The 18,244-nt window shown below is 39.2% G+C and overlaps 1 protein-coding gene across 1 annotated transcript in view; it reads left to right on the top strand.

The window, feature by feature from the left end:
* The first annotated feature begins 254 nt into the window (after positions 1-254).
* The window catches only part of OLA1 (Obg like ATPase 1), an 86,311-nt gene continuing 68,321 nt past the window's right edge, over positions 255-18,244 (top strand). The window contains exons 1-4 of the mRNA XM_042822357.1: positions 255-334; positions 545-645; positions 1,039-1,182; positions 5,770-5,897. Coding sequence (XP_042678291.1) covers positions 545-645; positions 1,039-1,182; positions 5,770-5,897 — 373 coding nt within the window. The 5' untranslated portion in view covers positions 255-334. The remainder of the gene's footprint in view (positions 335-544; positions 646-1,038; positions 1,183-5,769; positions 5,898-18,244) is intronic.

Below are 18,244 nucleotides of genomic sequence, written 5' to 3' on the forward strand. Positions count from 1 at the left end.
TGGAAAAGTTATTGGATGTGGCGTGGAATTTCTGTCAAGCTCCAGGAGCATCTTTCTTTGCGGCGCACCATTAGGCGAGGAACCACAGGCGCCCCACGGCCAGCCTCGCAGGCGGCAGCGCAGGAGCGCGGCGGGCAGCCCTTAGCAGCCCGGCCCGTCAGCGCAGGGAAGCCGCCTCCCGCCGCCGACCTTTCCCCTCGCGTGGGCCCGGCCAATGGGCGAAGCGGCCCCGCCTGTTCCGCCGCCGGCAGCTGCCGAGCCGGCGTGTCTGTCTCCGCGTGCCAGTGCTGCCGCTCCGCTCCGCTGGGCCTTAGCCGCCGTCCCGTCCCGCGAGGTGAGCCCGTCCGCCCGCCTGCCTTCCGCGGGGCTCGGCGGGGCGGGTCCCGCTCCTCTTTCCCCTCCTTTCCTCTTTCTTTCCCTCCGCTCGCGGCGCGGCGGGCCCGGCGGCAGCAGCAGGCCGCACGGCCGGGAATTGCCGGGCACCTCGGGGGGAGTCGGCACGGGAGGTGCGGGTCCCTCACCGAGAGCTGCTCTGCGTCCCCAGATGGCCCCGAAGAAGGCAGGCGACGGGGTGAAGGCGCACCCGATTATCGGCAGGTTCGGGACGTCCCTGAAGATCGGGATCGTCGGGCTGCCCAACGTGGGGTAGGTGCCCGCCCGCCGCTTCCTGCCGTGCGCGTGTGCCCGCCGGCTCGTTTGCTTACGGGGAGGAGGGGGTGAGCGGCCCCGTCAGCGGCAGCGAACGGGACTGCCTCTCTTGGAACTTCTGGAGAGCTGGTGAAGCAAAACCCGCCCCAGCGGCAGAAGGTGGGCCGCCGTACGTGGCGCTGCGCTGCGTGGCTGCCGGCCGTGGGCGGCTGCTGCGCTGTGTGTGCGGGGGGTGTAAGCGGCTCTTAGCTGGGGCAGCGCGGCCGGGTCTGCTGTTGAAGTCGAGGGGCAGTTCAGTACTGCGTGTGGTTTGGGGGAAAGGTGTGTTTCTACCCAGCCGTTGTACATTCTACTCGTTTGGATTTATCTAACAAAATTTCTTTCTTACAGGAAATCCACGTTTTTCAATGTGTTAACAAAGAGTCAAGCGGCAGCAGAGAATTTTCCTTTCTGTACTATTGATCCAAATGAGAGTCGAGTTCCTGTGCCGGATGACAGGTTTGACTTCCTGTGCCAGTACCACAAGCCTCCAAGGTAACTCGAGTTCTTGCTTTGTACTTTCTTGCTTAAACAATGGAAGTAGTGTTACTGAAAGCAAACTTTTTATGGTAGTGTACTGCAAATGCGGCATCTTTGTTTTTACTGGCATCTCCTTTAGTATGTGTGGAAAGTGGATTCTTGTTTGGAAACGAAAATGTAAGGTGCTATCAGACCTCAGAAACTAAAATAGATGCCTGTTAATTATTAATTTCTGCTTGCACTAACATGTGGATATATAAAAATACATACATAAATCATAGTGCAAATTAGCATACATGTCTGCTGTAGTTCAATAGTTGGGCCTCAGTTTTTTGAGTCAAGTCTCACAGATATCTAAAAATGATCGACCAATCACTGACCAGGAATACATTTGTTAGCTTAATTTTCAGGTTTGAGCAAATTACTTCTGTCGGTAATTCCTGTGTACTTTTTTAATATTGAAAGAATACATCAACATGGAACTATTTACTAAAGTTGTTGTAGCTTAGTTCTCAGTCCCAAGTGAGTACTAAGCTTGCTTGTTAATATATAGACCAAAAATAAGCCAAAAGGTTTGGACTGTTGGTTGTGAAGAAGTAATTATGTGTTTTTTAAAAGGTTTTTTTTTTTTTTTTTTTTTTTTTTAAGACAAAGTTAAGTTGTGATATTGTTACTGCTTGGCCACATGAACATTATTCTTGTTTAGCTGTCATCAGCTACTTATAAATCAGTAAAGTGATAAAGAGATAAGTAGCTCTTCCTGCTCACCTCTTATTGTCATCCCAAAGGCACGCATGACCTCTCTCTCTCTGGGGCTAAAAGAAAATAAAAACATCAGCACCACAAAAAACCCTTTAATATCACTGAATATTGTTGTTGGATAGTAAATTGGATACAAGTCGTAAATCCACTTTCACTTGAATGGTATTTAGACTTTTATTTCAGAAAGAGAGTGTTTGTTACTTAAAATAAATGAGTGTGGGGATTAGTGGGTAGCTCCTCTGGGTTCAGTCACTCACAGAAGCAGTAATGGTGAATACAGCCTCCAGTAGCCAGGAGGGACTGTGCACTACTCTTCTCTGTTTGGAAACAAGCCAGAATTGGCTTTGTTTTGTTGTAGGTATTTTGTGTTGCTACTTCTACTAATCTGACTTGTCACCTCTTAAAAGGGTGATTCCTGCTTAAAGCATACAAATGCTAGGGGAGGAAGAGGAGTTTCTCTTTCTCAAACAGATCTGATATGAAGTTTTTAAAGGCAGAAGAGCCTGTAATGGAACCAGGGAATGAGTAACATTTGTTTTTAACAAAGAGAAAAGAGATGAGCGTTTTACCCTGGTGCTGAATAATCTGTTCTGTTGCTGGGTCAGGCTGTGTAACAGGTAGAGTTTGAAATAGTAGAGAAGTTTATTGAACTATTTGAGAAATGAACACAAAGCTAGAACTAAGAGAATTTTCAGGCAGGCATGTTGGAAACCTGCTGTGTTATGTGCTAGGTTGGACCTTTCATGTGGCTTTTTGGAGTCTCCTGGTGGGTGTGAGGTTTCATTATGCTGTACTGCATGGTAAAGGGAATCATTGGAGTGGTGGTGGAGAAGAAAGACTGTGGAAATACGTAACAGAAATGTAAATAGAGAAAGAGCATTTTGATTTCGATGTCAAATCAAGGCCTTAGGTGCATGCTACCTGTTTCACAACTACATAACTAGTTACACTGAATGATTGCTCATGGAAGTTTAGGAAATAAATGTATGACTTCCCTCCTTGCAAGTTTTGGCACAAATATGTTTGTACAACAGATTGCAGACTGTGTGCATGTGTTTATCTTAAAAAACAAAACAAAAAAAACAACAAAAAAACTTTGTACCTTGGCTTAGAAAATAAAGCACTCTAATGAAGGATATCTAATGATGAAGGAAATTGTCTTAAACCACCACTGTGCTGAAGAAACAGGTGTTGCCTTTTAAAGTAACTCAGTTTTTAGTAGGAACTTGAAACAAATTGGTAAGGAAGATGCTTCTTTCTTTTTTAAATGCCTAAGCCTTTGGATGCATCTCTCTGTTGTTCTTGATGGAATATACAGACCACTGCATTACCAAACTGGGCCTTCTTTGCCCCAGCAACTCTTGCGATCTTTGCTATAGTGCACCCTGTACAGTGAGGGTGGTGTGCTGGTGCTGTTGCTGGATTTCTGAGCAAGGTAAAAAATGAATAAATAAATAAATAAAAATCCTTGTTCCAAGGTTATGTATGTGCTTAAAATATAGAGGCATTTCTGGATGCTGTGGTGTTTCATGTTACACATTACTGTGACATGCTTCGTGGTAGTCAGTGTTGCACTGATGTGTGCAAATGATCGGTTCGTGCCACCTGTTCCTGGTGATCATGTGAAGCTCAGTGACTTTCATCTAATGCTGGCTAACAAATCTTAAGGAACAGAAATTAATTTGTTTAGAGAAAGGTGAAAAAGAAAATCCAGTAGTTTTTGTTCTTTAAAAAGTACTAAAGCAGTTGATACCTGTGGTACTTTCTCTCCCATTTTTGCAGTATTTCTGTTTGCCTAATTTCACGATGTTCACTGTCTTTCAAAGCATAGGCAAGTGTGAATAGTTCCTGCCTTTTCTCCTTATTTCTGTGTTCATCTATGATGAAATAGAGATCCAGGTTTAGGGAGTGGGCTGCTGGGAGCAGTGGTGCTTTGCTTTGCTTAGGATGTTAATTTTGTGATAGCCGAGATGAAACCATCCGGGGGACCTGGATATTCTATCTTCAAAGGTCTCTCTTCTATTAGTAAGATGTGAAATAAGCTGGTGTTTGGAATCCGTTGTCTGACACCTGGAGTTGATTCTCGTGATAGTAGTCTATCTGCATATGAAGAAGGCTGTTTTGCTCTAATGTGCCATCTTTATAGTGTGTGTTCTTCTGATGGCTGGCCAGGAAGATCATCCTACTGAATGGATAGAGGAAAGAAAACATTCCGAACAACACCTTTGTTTTTCTTAAAATAGTTTAAAATTACAATGGAGAAGTGCTCTAAAACGTGGTGTTTCCCTACCTTGCTGTTAACTTAGTTATTTGCCAGAAAGCAAGGAATTCTAATAATTCTAATGGGGAGTTTGCTGCTATTTGTAGTGAGGGACTTATTAGCTCTGCATTTTTATCAGATGAAAGGAGTTACTGTGTAAATGCATTTATGGGGTTACTGGTTTCTGTCTTCAGAATTTGTGTTACTTTTGGTAGTGCCTTAATGCTCATTGATTGCTGTTTCCATTTGAGCTCATATGCTGGTAATTAAAAAAAAAAAAAAAAAAAAAAGATGGAATTTGCTAAGAAAACCATAGTGGGACAAAAGTGTGAAGCTTTCAAAGTTTATTTACTTCAAAAGGTATTTATACTCTTTCTCATAAGCTATGTTGTAAATATTTTTTCCCTATTTTCTAATCTCACCGTTTTGAGTATCGTGCTGTGTTCTGGCTCAGTTCTAATCACATCACAAAGTTAGGAATGGTGTAAAACATATAATTAAGTTCCTGCCTAAGCCGGCAGGTTTAATGATGCTTTGAGCTTCACCTTGGTGAAGATGATGATTTTATCCAGATCCTGTACTATGAGGTCAGTTTATTATCTGAAGAAATCATTTTTCTTGTGAAGTGTTAGAGGAATGTTGAAGACAAAAATGGGAGACTTCATAGCTTTATTCTCATCTTTCCACCAGCATTATAAAAGCTGTGGATTTGGGCACCTTCTGTTATGTCTACAGTTGATAGTATGATTGTATTTATCTTAGTGTAGTACTAATGAAGTATAAGGGTGACAATTTAAGTTGTTTAATGGAAATTAAGTACTGCTCCTTTTGTTTACGGGTGTTTTGAAGCCATTGGGTTGGAGGTGCTGATGCCTAAGGCTTGCATTTTGTAGTCTTTCTAATGAGGAATTTGCACCATTTCAGCGGGATTCTCTCTGCCACTGTTAATGATGGTATGGACATTTATGTAGATCACATGAAGGTGCTCTTAGTTAACATTTTATTGCATTCTTGCTTGTTGTTTTCCTCAGATGGATTTTGAGAAGTAATTTTTGTTTGAATGTAGGTGGTGTTAAGTATCACCACTTTGTATCTATTAAAATGTCATCTTCAACTAGACATGTTTGCTGCTTTCTTTCTGATTGTTTGCACAACCCTGACCACCACCACTACTACTAGTTAATGCTACCTGTTTTAATCAGTGCTGCTTAAAATATGCCCTTCTGACAAACTTTGCTTACTGAACTAACAGTGGAGGGGAAGATAGCACTGATGGGCACTGAGGTGTTTTGTCCATTTGGTGCTATGAAAACTGCTCAGTGTTAAGCATTTTATTTCAGCATTCTGAGATTGTTTGAAAGAACAAGTTTTCAAGTTTTACTTGAAGGAGGAGTAGGAAATCTTGTTCTCTTTTTTTTTTTTTTTTTAATAATGTAGGTGTAAGATATAAAGATATTGTTCTGTGCAACTTGTTTTGGAAAAATGAACTATTTTATTTTCATATTCTGGACTTATTTCTGTGACGAACATTTTGACCAATATGCTTCAATAATGAAACTTTCAAACTTTTTATCTTCCAGCAAAATTCCAGCGTTTCTGAATGTAGTGGATATTGCTGGCCTTGTGAAAGGAGCCCATACTGGCCAAGGCCTAGGAAATTCCTTTTTGTCTCATATTAACGCCTGTGATGGGATCTTTCATCTGATGCGTACGTAAACTCCATTTTTTAAGTTGACTCTATAGCTTAAGGACAGCGTTGCTGTACTTGAACTAATAACTGTTGAACAAATAGCCATTAAAATGTAACTACTTTTACTGGTCAACTCAAAGTCATCAAGTTTAGGGTTCTCCTTACTCACTCCCTCCCCCAGAAAGCCCAAAAACAGTACAACAAACTGAAAATCACTAAAGAACCTCATCTTCTAGTGAATAGTGAGTGTCTTTATGGTCATTGTGCTGGAGACTTAAAAGTGAACTGAATTGTTGGAAACATTAATAAAGGCTGCTCTGAAAGTAATGCCTCCAATTTTATTACATTGGCCCATGATATCAGCAGCAGATGTGGGTGGTGTGACAGCAGAGGTCAAACCTTCCCACCGGTATTGCAGTGTGCTGCTGTGTGACGGATGGCAGCTGAGGGGTGGTCTGATAGAATGGCTCTGACATGGAAGTGCAGATGAAGCAAGGATGTGTCATGAAACTTCTCCATGTGGAATGATTGACACCAGTTGGTATTCATTGATACTTGCTGAGTGTGTCAAGACCAAACAGCGGATGTAATACAGTGAGGTGGTGGATGGAGTTTTGGTGATGATACCATGCCATAGCACTTGTGAAACAGTGGTCACTCCACTGCTGCAGTTTTTTCCGAGTGCAGTGTGCACTCTTGTTCATCACGGACAAAAAATGCATAACTAATGATGGTGACTATGTTGAAAAACAGGATTTTGTAGCCAAGGATTTGCTCTATCAAATATTGCTTTTTGCATGTGTTTTAGTTTCTGTGGAAATAAATAGGAGGCATTACTTTTGGAGTAACATACACGGAAATGATTGGTAGAAAAAGAAAATACTGAGTTAACAGCAAATTCTAGAAGTTTGTTCTTAAGGGCAAGCCTTACATCTATCCTCATGCTGATTTGTCTGTGACTTACACTGAAGCCCTGTGACTTCTGAGTACTTTTCATTTAGACCAGCACAAAACCTAGAGGTGTGGAAAATTACAGTAGTGATTTAGATGGTTAGAACTGTTGCTCCCTTGAACTTGAGCATATACTTTGAGTAGAATCATGGGACACTGATTGCAGCTAAGCACTTAACGTTGTTTAAAATGCTGTGAGAAGGTGAGGACGGATCTTCAGTTGGACAGAGTGAAGTAAATCCTTTGATCTTCTGCATCACTTTAGGAAGTACTTCCACATGTGAAGGCTGTACTGATACATTTGTATATTGTAAACATTTATGTTCTGATATCTGAGAACCGTTTCTACAGTATCCCTTAGAAAAAGGGGAAATCACACTCTCAATTGCCATACTGGGTTTTTAATTATAGTTTTGTCTGATGTAAGTTGAGACCAAGTGATAAACTGTTCAGACTTGCTCTGTTTCATATTTATGTCGTGTTTAATGCTTGTGAAGGAGCAAGTTGATATCATATGTACAGAAAATGCTTTTTAATGTATATGCTGAATAAGCCAATGTATTTTCTCAGGCTATTAAAAAGGTTAATACCATTTGTTGTCATTTTTGGGGTTTGAAGAAGTAGTGAGACTGTTATTGTGGGGTTTCAGACCATTCAGGTATTTACTTTGTATTCTTTGAATTTAGATCTATCAATTTAGTCTTTCATGTACTTGTCATATGTTTCAGGGCTTTCATGGATTCTGAAATGTAATGATGGTGAAATGATTGTTCTTTTCCTTCAGTCTTTGAGATCAAAAAAGATGTTGGAATTGTTTGTTAAATACTGCTTTTTCCTTTTTCTTTTTTCAAAATCTTAGTCTTCCTCTTCCTCTGCTCTTGCTAGACATGTAGCCAGAATGCAAGCTAGTCAGGAGGTATTGTAAAATTTCTTTTCATTGCCCAGTAAGCACAAAGATCTTTCGAAGTGTTATTTGGAGTTGTTAGTAGAGCTAATAAGTAAAAACGAACAAAAAAACAACCAAAAGGAGTCTAATTAAGGCATATACAACTACGTTTTTTTTTCCTTCCTGAAAATTGCATTATTTCTGCTTTCTTTTTCTTGAGAACTGTAAACGTAAAGATATGACACTGAAAGCTGAGTACCTCTCTAGCGAATTAAAAGCAAGTATCTATGGTTTACACAATACAAACTCTTGTTAAAATTTGTAACTCAGACAAGTTTTTTACATACTGTGTCAAAGTATAAAATTGTATAAACTGTTGAACTGCTTTTTACACTCACCTACCTTTCAAAATTATTTCCAATCTAAACATTCTTTCTTATGAGTCTGTGGCACATCTGGTGCATGCACTGTTTCTGTCAGATTTTAGAGACCACACAGACTGTTTTTCTGAATCCTTAAACTTTACAGGTCCTGAGAGGATGAAGATTATTTGTTGCCTTTTATCAGAGCTCAGTCCAAATTCTTAATGGTCCTTAAATTGCCTAAAGGAACCAGTGTCCTGGGAGTGGCCATCAGTTCTGAGCCCAGCTCGTAGGCGCTGGGTTTCTGTAGCAGTGCAGAAGATGACTTGACAGCAATCCAAACAGATTGCTTCTGTTACAGGGAGAAGCTGTGGACTGGTAGGTGAAGCTTTGTGTGCCAACCAGATGGGAAGTAGGTGTTACTAAAGATTGAAAAATGATGGTAACAGAAATGCTTTTGGGGAGAGATGCACTAAGAAGTGATCTGAGGAAATAAGCAGAACTGACAAAAAAGCTGCTGGGCATTGCATGGCATTGTCAGGTAAAAATCAGAACAAACTGGTCATCAACAGGGAGATCACTTAAAAATGGAAAGGGATTTTTAGATCATCACTTTTCAGAGCGTTAAAAATTTAGTGTTTGTCTTCACTTGTGCTTTGAGTTGATCTGGAACAAATTTTCACCTCAGAGCACTGAAACTGTTGCTCCCAATCCTTATCCTGTTGTCATGCATCACCGCTGCACGCGTTAATGGCTAACATGTGCAGCAGAGCCTGTCAGAGAATTGGTCTTTTCTTCTCTTTGCATGGCAGGCAGAAGGTCAAAAGTGGGTTATTATGGGGTCCTCACTACATTCAGGCATGCGGATCTTGAAGAAAGACTTGCTAGGCAAACTGGTGGGCACATCATCCTGAAATTGAAAAGCGTGGTAGCCCACCTGGGTTTGGGTTTTACGGAACTTAATGGCCGTTATCAGTGTAATCATCTAATTTCTCCAAAAAAGTAGGTAGGTAGGTGTGACTTGGCTGCAGATCTGAAATATGTCTTTGCCCAGCCATGCTATTGGGGAGGGCAGTGAAGGGAGAGGCAGAAAAAAAATTTTTCTGGGAAAAAAGGCTTATCAGCTTCTCAAAAGATTGGATTTGTATTACCGGACACCATAAGAACAGGATTAGTGGAAAAATGATTTTCTTTGAGTATTGTTTTGCTTTTCCCAGGCGGCAGGTTTACTCTAGACAAATGAACTTTGAAAGTTTTTGAGAGTTTATATTGCTAAAGTTCCTGTATGATTGCCATATTTCTTTGATCAAGCATCTCTTACTTTGCAGGTATTTTGAGATATGACTTTTTGTGTGTGCTTGAATTTGTAGCAAACATAATTTTCATTGTGTGGAAGAATGTGTTAATCCTGAAAAGAAAAAACAGATATCCCATGTTTATAAATAGCTTTTTATGCAGATCTTGCTAGACTCATTTTATCTTTGTATTGATGAACCCCATTCAGGAGGATTGTCCTTTGCGCTGAATTTCTGTTCCTTTTAATTCAGTTGCATAACAGGTAATGTAGCGAGACAAACTTCAGGCATCTCACTGAAGTCTTAGGGTAATGGTTTCGGTCCTGTTTTTCTTTATTTACTGGGAATATATTGAATTTTACCTTCCTTAATACAAGAGGTCTGTTTGTAGCTGCTAGCTCCCATAACAGGATTCCTTGGTGTTTCCCCTGAGCTACCTGAAGGTTTCCAAGGAAGGTTGTTGCGTATCACTTTGTGTACCACAAGGCGCTTAGGTTTGGCAGCTGCAGCTCTAATACCCTCAGCAATAATTATAATTACCTTCCTGTTGAAACTGGAAGTTGTGTATGGTGTTTGCCTGCCTTGTTTCTTGCATAGCGTAAAGCTGAGGTGAAGAGATTTCTCTGATTCTTTAGTTTCCTTACTTCATTTCAATGTAGACAAGTACCCTTGGGGCCTTGAAATGGTCCTGGGTTTTCAGTCTTCCAACTTCCATATCCTAGATACACTGTTACTTTCAAGGCAATATAGTGCTTGTTTAAATGAAGGAAAACAATGTTTTCATGCTTTAGCTACACTTTCTCTACCATGAAGTAGCAACAAACAGGAGGTCGAGCAATAGGATAAGTAAAAGAAGACAGTGTGCTGGAGTAGGGCTGTATTTTTGTGTGATTAGCAATGGTACGAAGGGGATTCTCTTAGCTGAGCAAATAAGGCATCAAGAGGAGTGCTGTATATTTTTTGTTTGATATTTCCTGTTGCTTTTTTTCCCTATTAAAGTGCACAAATTGAAATGGAATTTCTTTGAGGTAAACAACTTGATCTCAATACTTCTATTCTAATTTCAGAGGTTATCTCTGGGGAAAAAGGAGTATTTTTATTTCTGGACGAATCTAAGTGTGATAACCTTTGTCCAAACATACTTTACTCACTTGTTATTGGCTGAATGAATGGGTAGTTTAGTTTTAGTTTCTTTTTTTCCTGTCCTGGATAATAGCATGTCCAGCATTATTACCAAAATAACCTGGTGTGTTCCATTTGCTGAGTTTCATTGTTTAGTTAGAAGCGGTTCTCTTGGTTCTGTTGCCCAAGTTTCACGTGGATTTATAGTTTTAATTGCAGTGGGAATGTTTTCATGGTGGCATGAGGCAGGCTGGGGAGGGCTGTCATATTGTTTATATGGCCCTAACTGTTTTAAGCTTTTATGGCAGATCTGTCCCAGGTACTTGTAGAAAAGAAAATGACTTTCTTTGGATGGTGGATTAAAAATGGCAACTATACTAGAAGTGCAAATTTAAGAGTTGCCCTTAGCTATTACTTCAGTGAGGAAATAGCAGGTGTCAGTTGTGTCCTTGGCTACCACTCTGAGTCGAGTATTGAGTATTCTGGATGTTAAGCAGCCTCTTAATGCTGTCAAGGTTCCTTTTGTACTGATATGTACAAGCTTGTTTATCATTAGTTCTTTCTCACATAAAAATAGACTGTTCATGATGTGGGAGAGGAGAATATTTTTTTCAGAGAATTATTTTATTACTTTTATTCCAAAGCTGCTTTTTTTTTTTTTTTTTTTTTTTTTTCGTATGGATGATATGAGCAGGAGTGCTAGATTTCTATTCTCTACCTTACGGTGGTTCTGTATGAGCAAGCAGAACTGGAGTGCATGGGTAACAACCACATCTGGCCTGTGTAACCCTGTTGATCCTGCAGTATGGCCAGCTGTGGAAAAGTGCTTTTAAATTTCCCAGATCTTTCACTTAGGCAAAGAAAATTAATTTGCTCGCCTTTTGGTGAACAAATATGTATAAAACTCACATTTTGTACCTTAGAACTGTTTGCAGTATGCTCTTCTGCTTTGTCTTCCGTAGAAGAATGTGCCTCCTTTCCTGGGCACTTGGGTGAGGGCTGTGGAGAAGGTGCTGAGAAATTGTCAGCGCTCTAATGACTTATCCTTTGTCTTTGGTGAATAATGGCTCACCAGGCTGAGTGAAAGTGACACCTGAGCTGTAAGCTCTAAGCTCAGGTAACTATGGTTTAATGCACAAACAACCTCAGGTGAGGGTTTGAATAGTCTTTATTCTTAAACTTTGGCACAAGTGGTTGTTCTTTGAGAGCTGGATAAGCCTAGGTGTAGGGAGCAAAATTGTTGTGTTGCTGAGTAGCATTCTTATGATCTGTGGTGATTAAACAAATGGCTCTCAGAGAGAGACTTTCTTTCTTCAGAAATAGAATGGGAGCTGTGAACATTCAAACGTTTATATTACTTTTCAAAAAATCCAAAGTTTCTTTTGCACTGAGGTTCCCTTTTGCTGTCCCAAGTTAAATTTTGATTGTGATGTACCTAGGGGGCTTCTTCTCAGTCTCAGTGTGGTAAGTTCTGCAGATTTAGTTAATTACTTATGCTCATTGAAAAGGAAATTTATTGTGCGTAAGTTCTTCTCTAGCCTTTATTGCAGTTAGTTAATGCTAGAATTGTAAGTCTGATGGTAATTGAAGTTACAAAGGATTTGGGAGCCCACTTTGCCATTCATCTTTAGCCTAATACATTGTGTCTCTCTACGTCCAGTGTCTTTTTCTCATCAGAACATGATGTTTTTATGAAAACATAAAAATTTCTTATCTAAAGGCCACCACTCTTGTTGGAGTAGTAGCACCTAATGCCGTTCTATTTATAGATGGAACTTGTTAAATTTCCTCAGCAGGGACTTAAAGCTATGACCTTATAGGCCAGAAGCAGGAGAGCTACCTACTGAGCTACAAGGGCAGTCTCTCAATTCTAAAGAATATGTAGAAGAATTTCTAATATACCATGCTGTGAGTCATAAAGTACTTGACCAGTAAACCCTGCCCTCCCGTGAGAATAAAGACCAGGCATGTTGTCTTCACTGAGTCATTGCTATTATTTGACCTATGACTACTTTTGTTATAGATCTGTATTTCATATTAGTGTATAATTGCTATTTAGGCAATACAGGTGAGACATTTTTCTCTGTAATATCTTAAAGAAATTATCAGGCTGTGACAGTGTATTCAAAACCAGTCACCTAAACACACTCAAAAGTTTGTCTCCTTAATTGGATGTTGTTATTGTTGGGGTGAGGTATCTTGGCTTTACATATAGCTTAATATCTTGTAATTTTTATTTCTTTGCTTTGCTGTGGACTTTCTTGAAAGCTTGAAGGTAGCAGTCCTGCAGTATTTATTTATTTATTTATTTAACTTCTTGCTGTACTATGAAATGTGAAAACCTGTTTTTCTTTGATTGGAGGAATGTCACATTAGAAAAGGTAAAACCAAAAATTCCTTGCAAGAATTTTGAAGTAGACAACTAGCTGGATGTTGATAAGCATCACTTTGTTTGGTACAGCAATTGTATGAAAAAACTGAGTAGTCTGTAGACTGAGAATGTTGTAGTTTTGCATCCAGGAAGTTGCTTTCTCAAAAGAAGCTATTTGTCTTTTTTATTTTAACAAGTGAAGTTTTCATTAGAACTTTGCATTTAATTCCTGGAAGCATTTCTTGTTTCCTAGTTCATCTGTGGACTTCTCAGAAGGAAAGCATGGCCGTATCCCCTAATCCATCTGAGGACGTAGCTCTGTGTTTGCTCTGGAAAGAGCAGAAGCAGTTACGTTTTTGCTCAGCGAGGGAGTATGCAAGTGTGCCAATATCGAATGAGCTGGTTTAGTTATTGCTGGGGCTGCTGTTAAATTAGGTGACTTCACAGTAAATAGACAAGTAGCAATTGCGAAAGTGACCATACTGCATCATCTGTGGGATTGGTGGCCTCCAGGTGGGGAAAGCCAGTGTATCAGCACCTGCTAGATCTACAAGCAGTGTAGTTCTTTGTGCCTTGAGGCTTCTTTTATCTTCCTGTCCTGAAATTAGTGCTAAAATCTAAGATTTTTAAGCAAGAAAAAATTCTGGAACGACAGTAATCTAGCTGAAGAAGACAGAAAATATATTTGAAGTATTTGTGAAGAAAGGCAGTGGTGAGCACTGTGAACACTGTCTTGGGCCGGACCACTGTATTTTACTTAAAAGAACTTTGCCATGTCATGGGCTCGTGTTCAGTTCATATTCTTAAAACAAGTATGTGCACATCATTGGTTCATAGTATTTACATTTAAATAAAATTTATGCTTACAAGTTGCTGTGAGTACAGTTAATGTCTTGTTACATCATCTTGTCCTCAAAAAAAGAATTAAGTTCTCTGAGTAGTCTGTACTTGTTGGCATACCCAATACGTGGTATACTACCTGCAATGCTTTATATTGCGCAGGTTCTATTATCTGCAGCTGTACTTGTGCACATACATGTTTTCAGATTTCTCCAACCTACTCACCTCAATTTCTTCCTGCTGACGTATCTTTATGTAGGTGAAGTCAAGCAGTATTTCCCTGGTGTGGATCTGTGAGACTGCTTTGAACTGAGTGGTAGGGAAAAAAATCCTCAAAAAGGAGCCCAGGAAATAACTGGACTTAATTATTATTCTGGCTAGGAATTATGTATCTTAGACAAACTAAAATGGGCTTCTGACTTAGTTAGGATGTGAAATTGCAAGTCTTAATTAAAATACGGTTAGGCAAATCTGTCTGTGGTCCTGTGTAATGTCAATTTAATGCTTCCTTTCTCTTTGCTGTGGTTCTGTGAGTGCTTGAAAGTCACTGACAGCAATTACTGCATAGTAGAAAGCCAAACAACATATTTGCCCTTACCAAAAGAAAAGCCCTAGGAGGTGTATATTTAAACAAAATCTCTGCACAGTAATCCAATTTGTATGCAAATAATTTTTTAGTCTGAGACTGTTTAATAAGCTGACAGAATAAGCTTTGCTTAAGTTTTCTTTCAGAATTGCTATTTATTGGAGCAGTCCTGGTTCCCACAATGACCAAAAGGTCACTTGCAGAAAAACAGGTGCCCTCCCTACCCTAGTTCATACTTTGTGCCTAACTTACACAACGTGCTAAGTCTATCTTTTGGTAGCTTTAGCAGCTCCATATTCAAATACCTTTTCTCATCTATATGCTGCCACTTTCGTGTGTGCTGATGGAACTGATTGTAGAACCACGCAGTAAAATGGCTTTGGGAACCAGTTTTGTTTTAAAAAATAACCGTATTCTTTTTACTGGGTTATTTTAAAAATAGGTCACTTTTCTAATCAGGTTTAAAGTGTAACTCAAACAGTCGTGCTGTTCTGGCTGAGGAAGCATTAGGCTCATTCGATGAGTTGAAAAAATGTCCCTAAGAAGTCAACTGTAGGGAAATCTCTGATACAAATTGCATACTTTTGTTTTTTATTCTCTTTTTATTTTATTTCCCTGAAGCATTAAGCTTTCTCTGGGCTCTTTCTCATATCTCCAGAGTCTGGGATTCTCAAGGGGCAGTCCTAGCAGTAAAGACTGAAGCAAAGAAGGAGTTGACTAACTCTGCCTTCTCTGCGTCCTCCATTACCAGGGTACCCCGTTCATTCAGCAGCAGACCACATTTTCTCTATTCTTCCTTTTGCTGCTGACATACTTAAATAACTTTTTCTTGTTGTCCTTGACCTCTCATGCCAGGTTTAATTCCAAGTTGGCTTCAGCCTTCTTTGTTGTATTGCTGCGTGCCTGTTCCTGTACTCCTCCCAAGTAGCCAGACACTTTTTCCACATTCCGTAGACCTTCTTCCATTTGAGTTTTTCCATGAGCTCGTCCATGAGTTCATCCATGCAGGTCTCCTGTCTGCTTTTGTACTCTTAGGAAAGCACTCATCTGAGCTTGAAAAAGTGGTGCTTGAATGTCAATCAACTCACTTGGACCCCCTAACTTCCAATGCTCTTAAGCCGTGGGATACCTCCAAGTAGGTCCTTGGAGAGTACAAAGTTGGCTGTCCTGAAGTTCAGGGCTACAAGTCTTAGTTTTCTTCTTGGGTTTATAAGTGATTTTTTTTTTTTTTTTTTTAATTAATCATTTCTCTATGGCATATCAACAGATTTTTGTGTTTTCATTTCTCCCTGCTTTGGAACTTCCAAAATGTCAGGTTTCCTGCAGTTATTTTGTAGTGTATTACAGAATAGATTTTTATTTCAGAATTTGTTTTTTTTATCCTGTAATCCTGTGTGGAAGAACACAATGAGCATTAGGCTGGATTTAAGTGTTGGATGTTTATGTTGGCAGCAGTTGCTTGAGCAGCTTTGAAAGTTATTGTTTTCATATTGATGCCAAGGGGATACTCTAGCCTCAGATAACAACCTGAAGTCTGACTGCTTGCAGGCAATTAACAAACGCATTAAAATAATAACCCGCAGGTGACCATCTGTTGTTGTGGAATACGTCAGAACCGTTACTTTTAGTTGTTAGTTTGAGTTTTGCACTTAAAGTAAAGCTTCAGTATTTGTAAAAGATTTTCAGAACCTCCTTGTTTATTCTTAGATACGGAATTGATTTTCTGAGAATTCAAGCATTATATGGTTAATTTAATCCCTATGGAAGGTAGTTTAAAAAACTTCCTTGATGAAATCAATCGCTACCCATCTTCCTTCTTTTTTTTCCCAGCCCTCTTCCTGCTCCTCCCTTGTTTCTCATTGCTCTCTGAAAGAACTCAGAACACCATCAGACAGGTTCTTATTCCAATAATGACAATGGCAGATAAACTCATATACCTCAGACTCAATTCTAGTTAAAGTTGTAAAAAATGCTTGAATATAGGTTTGCATTTTAGTAATAACTGAGATAGTTGTTCATAACAGTTCCTTAAGGCTTACTAAATATTTTTATGCACCAGACTTTGGTAATTTGATGTGACAATTGATGTTTGAGAAATAAATAGCAGTAGGAATGAGAAGCCAAGTGCATTGCAAACTGAGGAACTGCGTAGCAAGAAGAATGTGCGCTACCTGGGAGGGGCTGCTTGCTTTTGGGGAGATATGGGAAGATAGGCGTAGGGTGAGCTCTGGAGTGTTACAGCACAGAAAGATGGATCCAGTGAACATCACTGTAAAAATTGTGTGTATGTATATTTTGTGTGCAAGATAGAAACATTGATGCGTCATGTTTTTTAATTGTTAGGGATGGTATGGCAAAATTGCTGTGCGGAGGAAAAGTTTGATATCTTTGTATGTGCATTTAATCTATCCAAAAGAGCAAACACTTAAATGTTTTAATGATAAGCAGAGAGTTATTTCATAGTTTAATTACAAGGCAGACTATAAAGATTGTTTCAGTTTGCTTATTGCATTTTTTGCCTTCTCAATTTGTCTTTCAAAATTTTCTAACATAGCTGAACCAGTCAATACCACTCCATCTATATTTTAATCTGAATTAACTATGTGCTTATAGTGTCTTTTGTGCTTAAACTCAAGTGAGAAGTTTATCCTGCATCACACACTGTGGGTGTTGTAATTATTTTTTTAATATCAATTTGTGTGCAGAAACAACATAAAACTTTATTGGACTATGCTGAGTTTAGAGAAAAAAATAGCGTGTTTCTGTAGTCCTTCTCTTGGTCTAGAACTGCAGCTGAAGCACGTGGCTGTGTCAGTTGGTTTAGAGACTTGAAAATAAAGGATTTCCTTCAACTGCTTTGCAATATTCCACTACTGTTTGAAATGGGGAAAAAATAGTCTTATGTTAAATTGATGTAATTTATATTTAACAAAGTAGTGCTTAAATACTGAGTGCTTTGTGCAGTTAGAGAACATTCTGAGCGCACGTAGAATGCCCAAGCGATGGGATCTAGCCTTAACTCACTTTTTGGCTTTATCACAATAATAAATAATTTTCCCTAAGACATGATTCATCTTTGTAGTTAGTATGTTGAGCTTTTATTTGTAGCAATTATGTTTAGTCATTACGATAAAACGTATAATAAAAATGTTGCTAAAGAAGAGTTAAAAACAGCTCTGTTTTCTTTTTATAAGCCACCTGTTGCCTTAGATGCATAAGTACATAAATTCAAACAAAGTGCTCATCACTTGTCAGCCATCAGTGGCAGCATAGAAATTACTTGTGGTGCTTGCTTTGCAAGAAGTTCTTTTGTGTTTGTGACATCAGCTTTGTTTTATACAATTAAAGTATTACACGCTAGAATAATCTAAATTGCAACCACTAAATGGTGATGTAGTTCTTTTTTCATAGAGTTGAATTTGTTTACTGATTGTATGCCGCTATTGACTACTGTTTAACATGACATGTCCCTTTCGCCTTGAACAATCTTTGGAAAAGGTGTTTTTTTTGTGTCCTGTTCTTGCCTGCCACCCTGTCCATTCCCTTTCTCTTCTCCATTGTGGAAGGCTTGTCTCGTGCTTTTATTTTTTCTAAACAAGTAGATATAAATGCGTATTAGTCTTCAGTGTATATATATATATATATATATATTTTTTTTTTAGATAGCAAATTAATGGCACATAATGATATTGCGACATAGAGAAGTCTTGCGGTAAAGTGATCTGGGCTGCAGGAGATGTTTAGTTCCATTGGAACAGTTTTTGTCATTAATAGAACAGTTATCGTTTGCGTGCTTTGAAATAAAACCCTGTATCAAACCTCAATTTTGATAATACACTTTTTTCCAATTATGACCCCACTGTACTCTATAGATAACTACTAAATGACCTTCCATTGAAGATACCTCATCTGTGATGTCTGCTCCTCTGTATGTTTTTATTTACGTGTCTTT

This window comes from Centrocercus urophasianus, unplaced genomic scaffold (assembly GCF_019232065.1).
Source record: "Centrocercus urophasianus isolate 14NV4802_14NV808 unplaced genomic scaffold, USGS_Curo_1.0 seq_20, whole genome shotgun sequence".
NCBI lineage: Eukaryota > Metazoa > Chordata > Aves > Galliformes > Phasianidae > Centrocercus > Centrocercus urophasianus.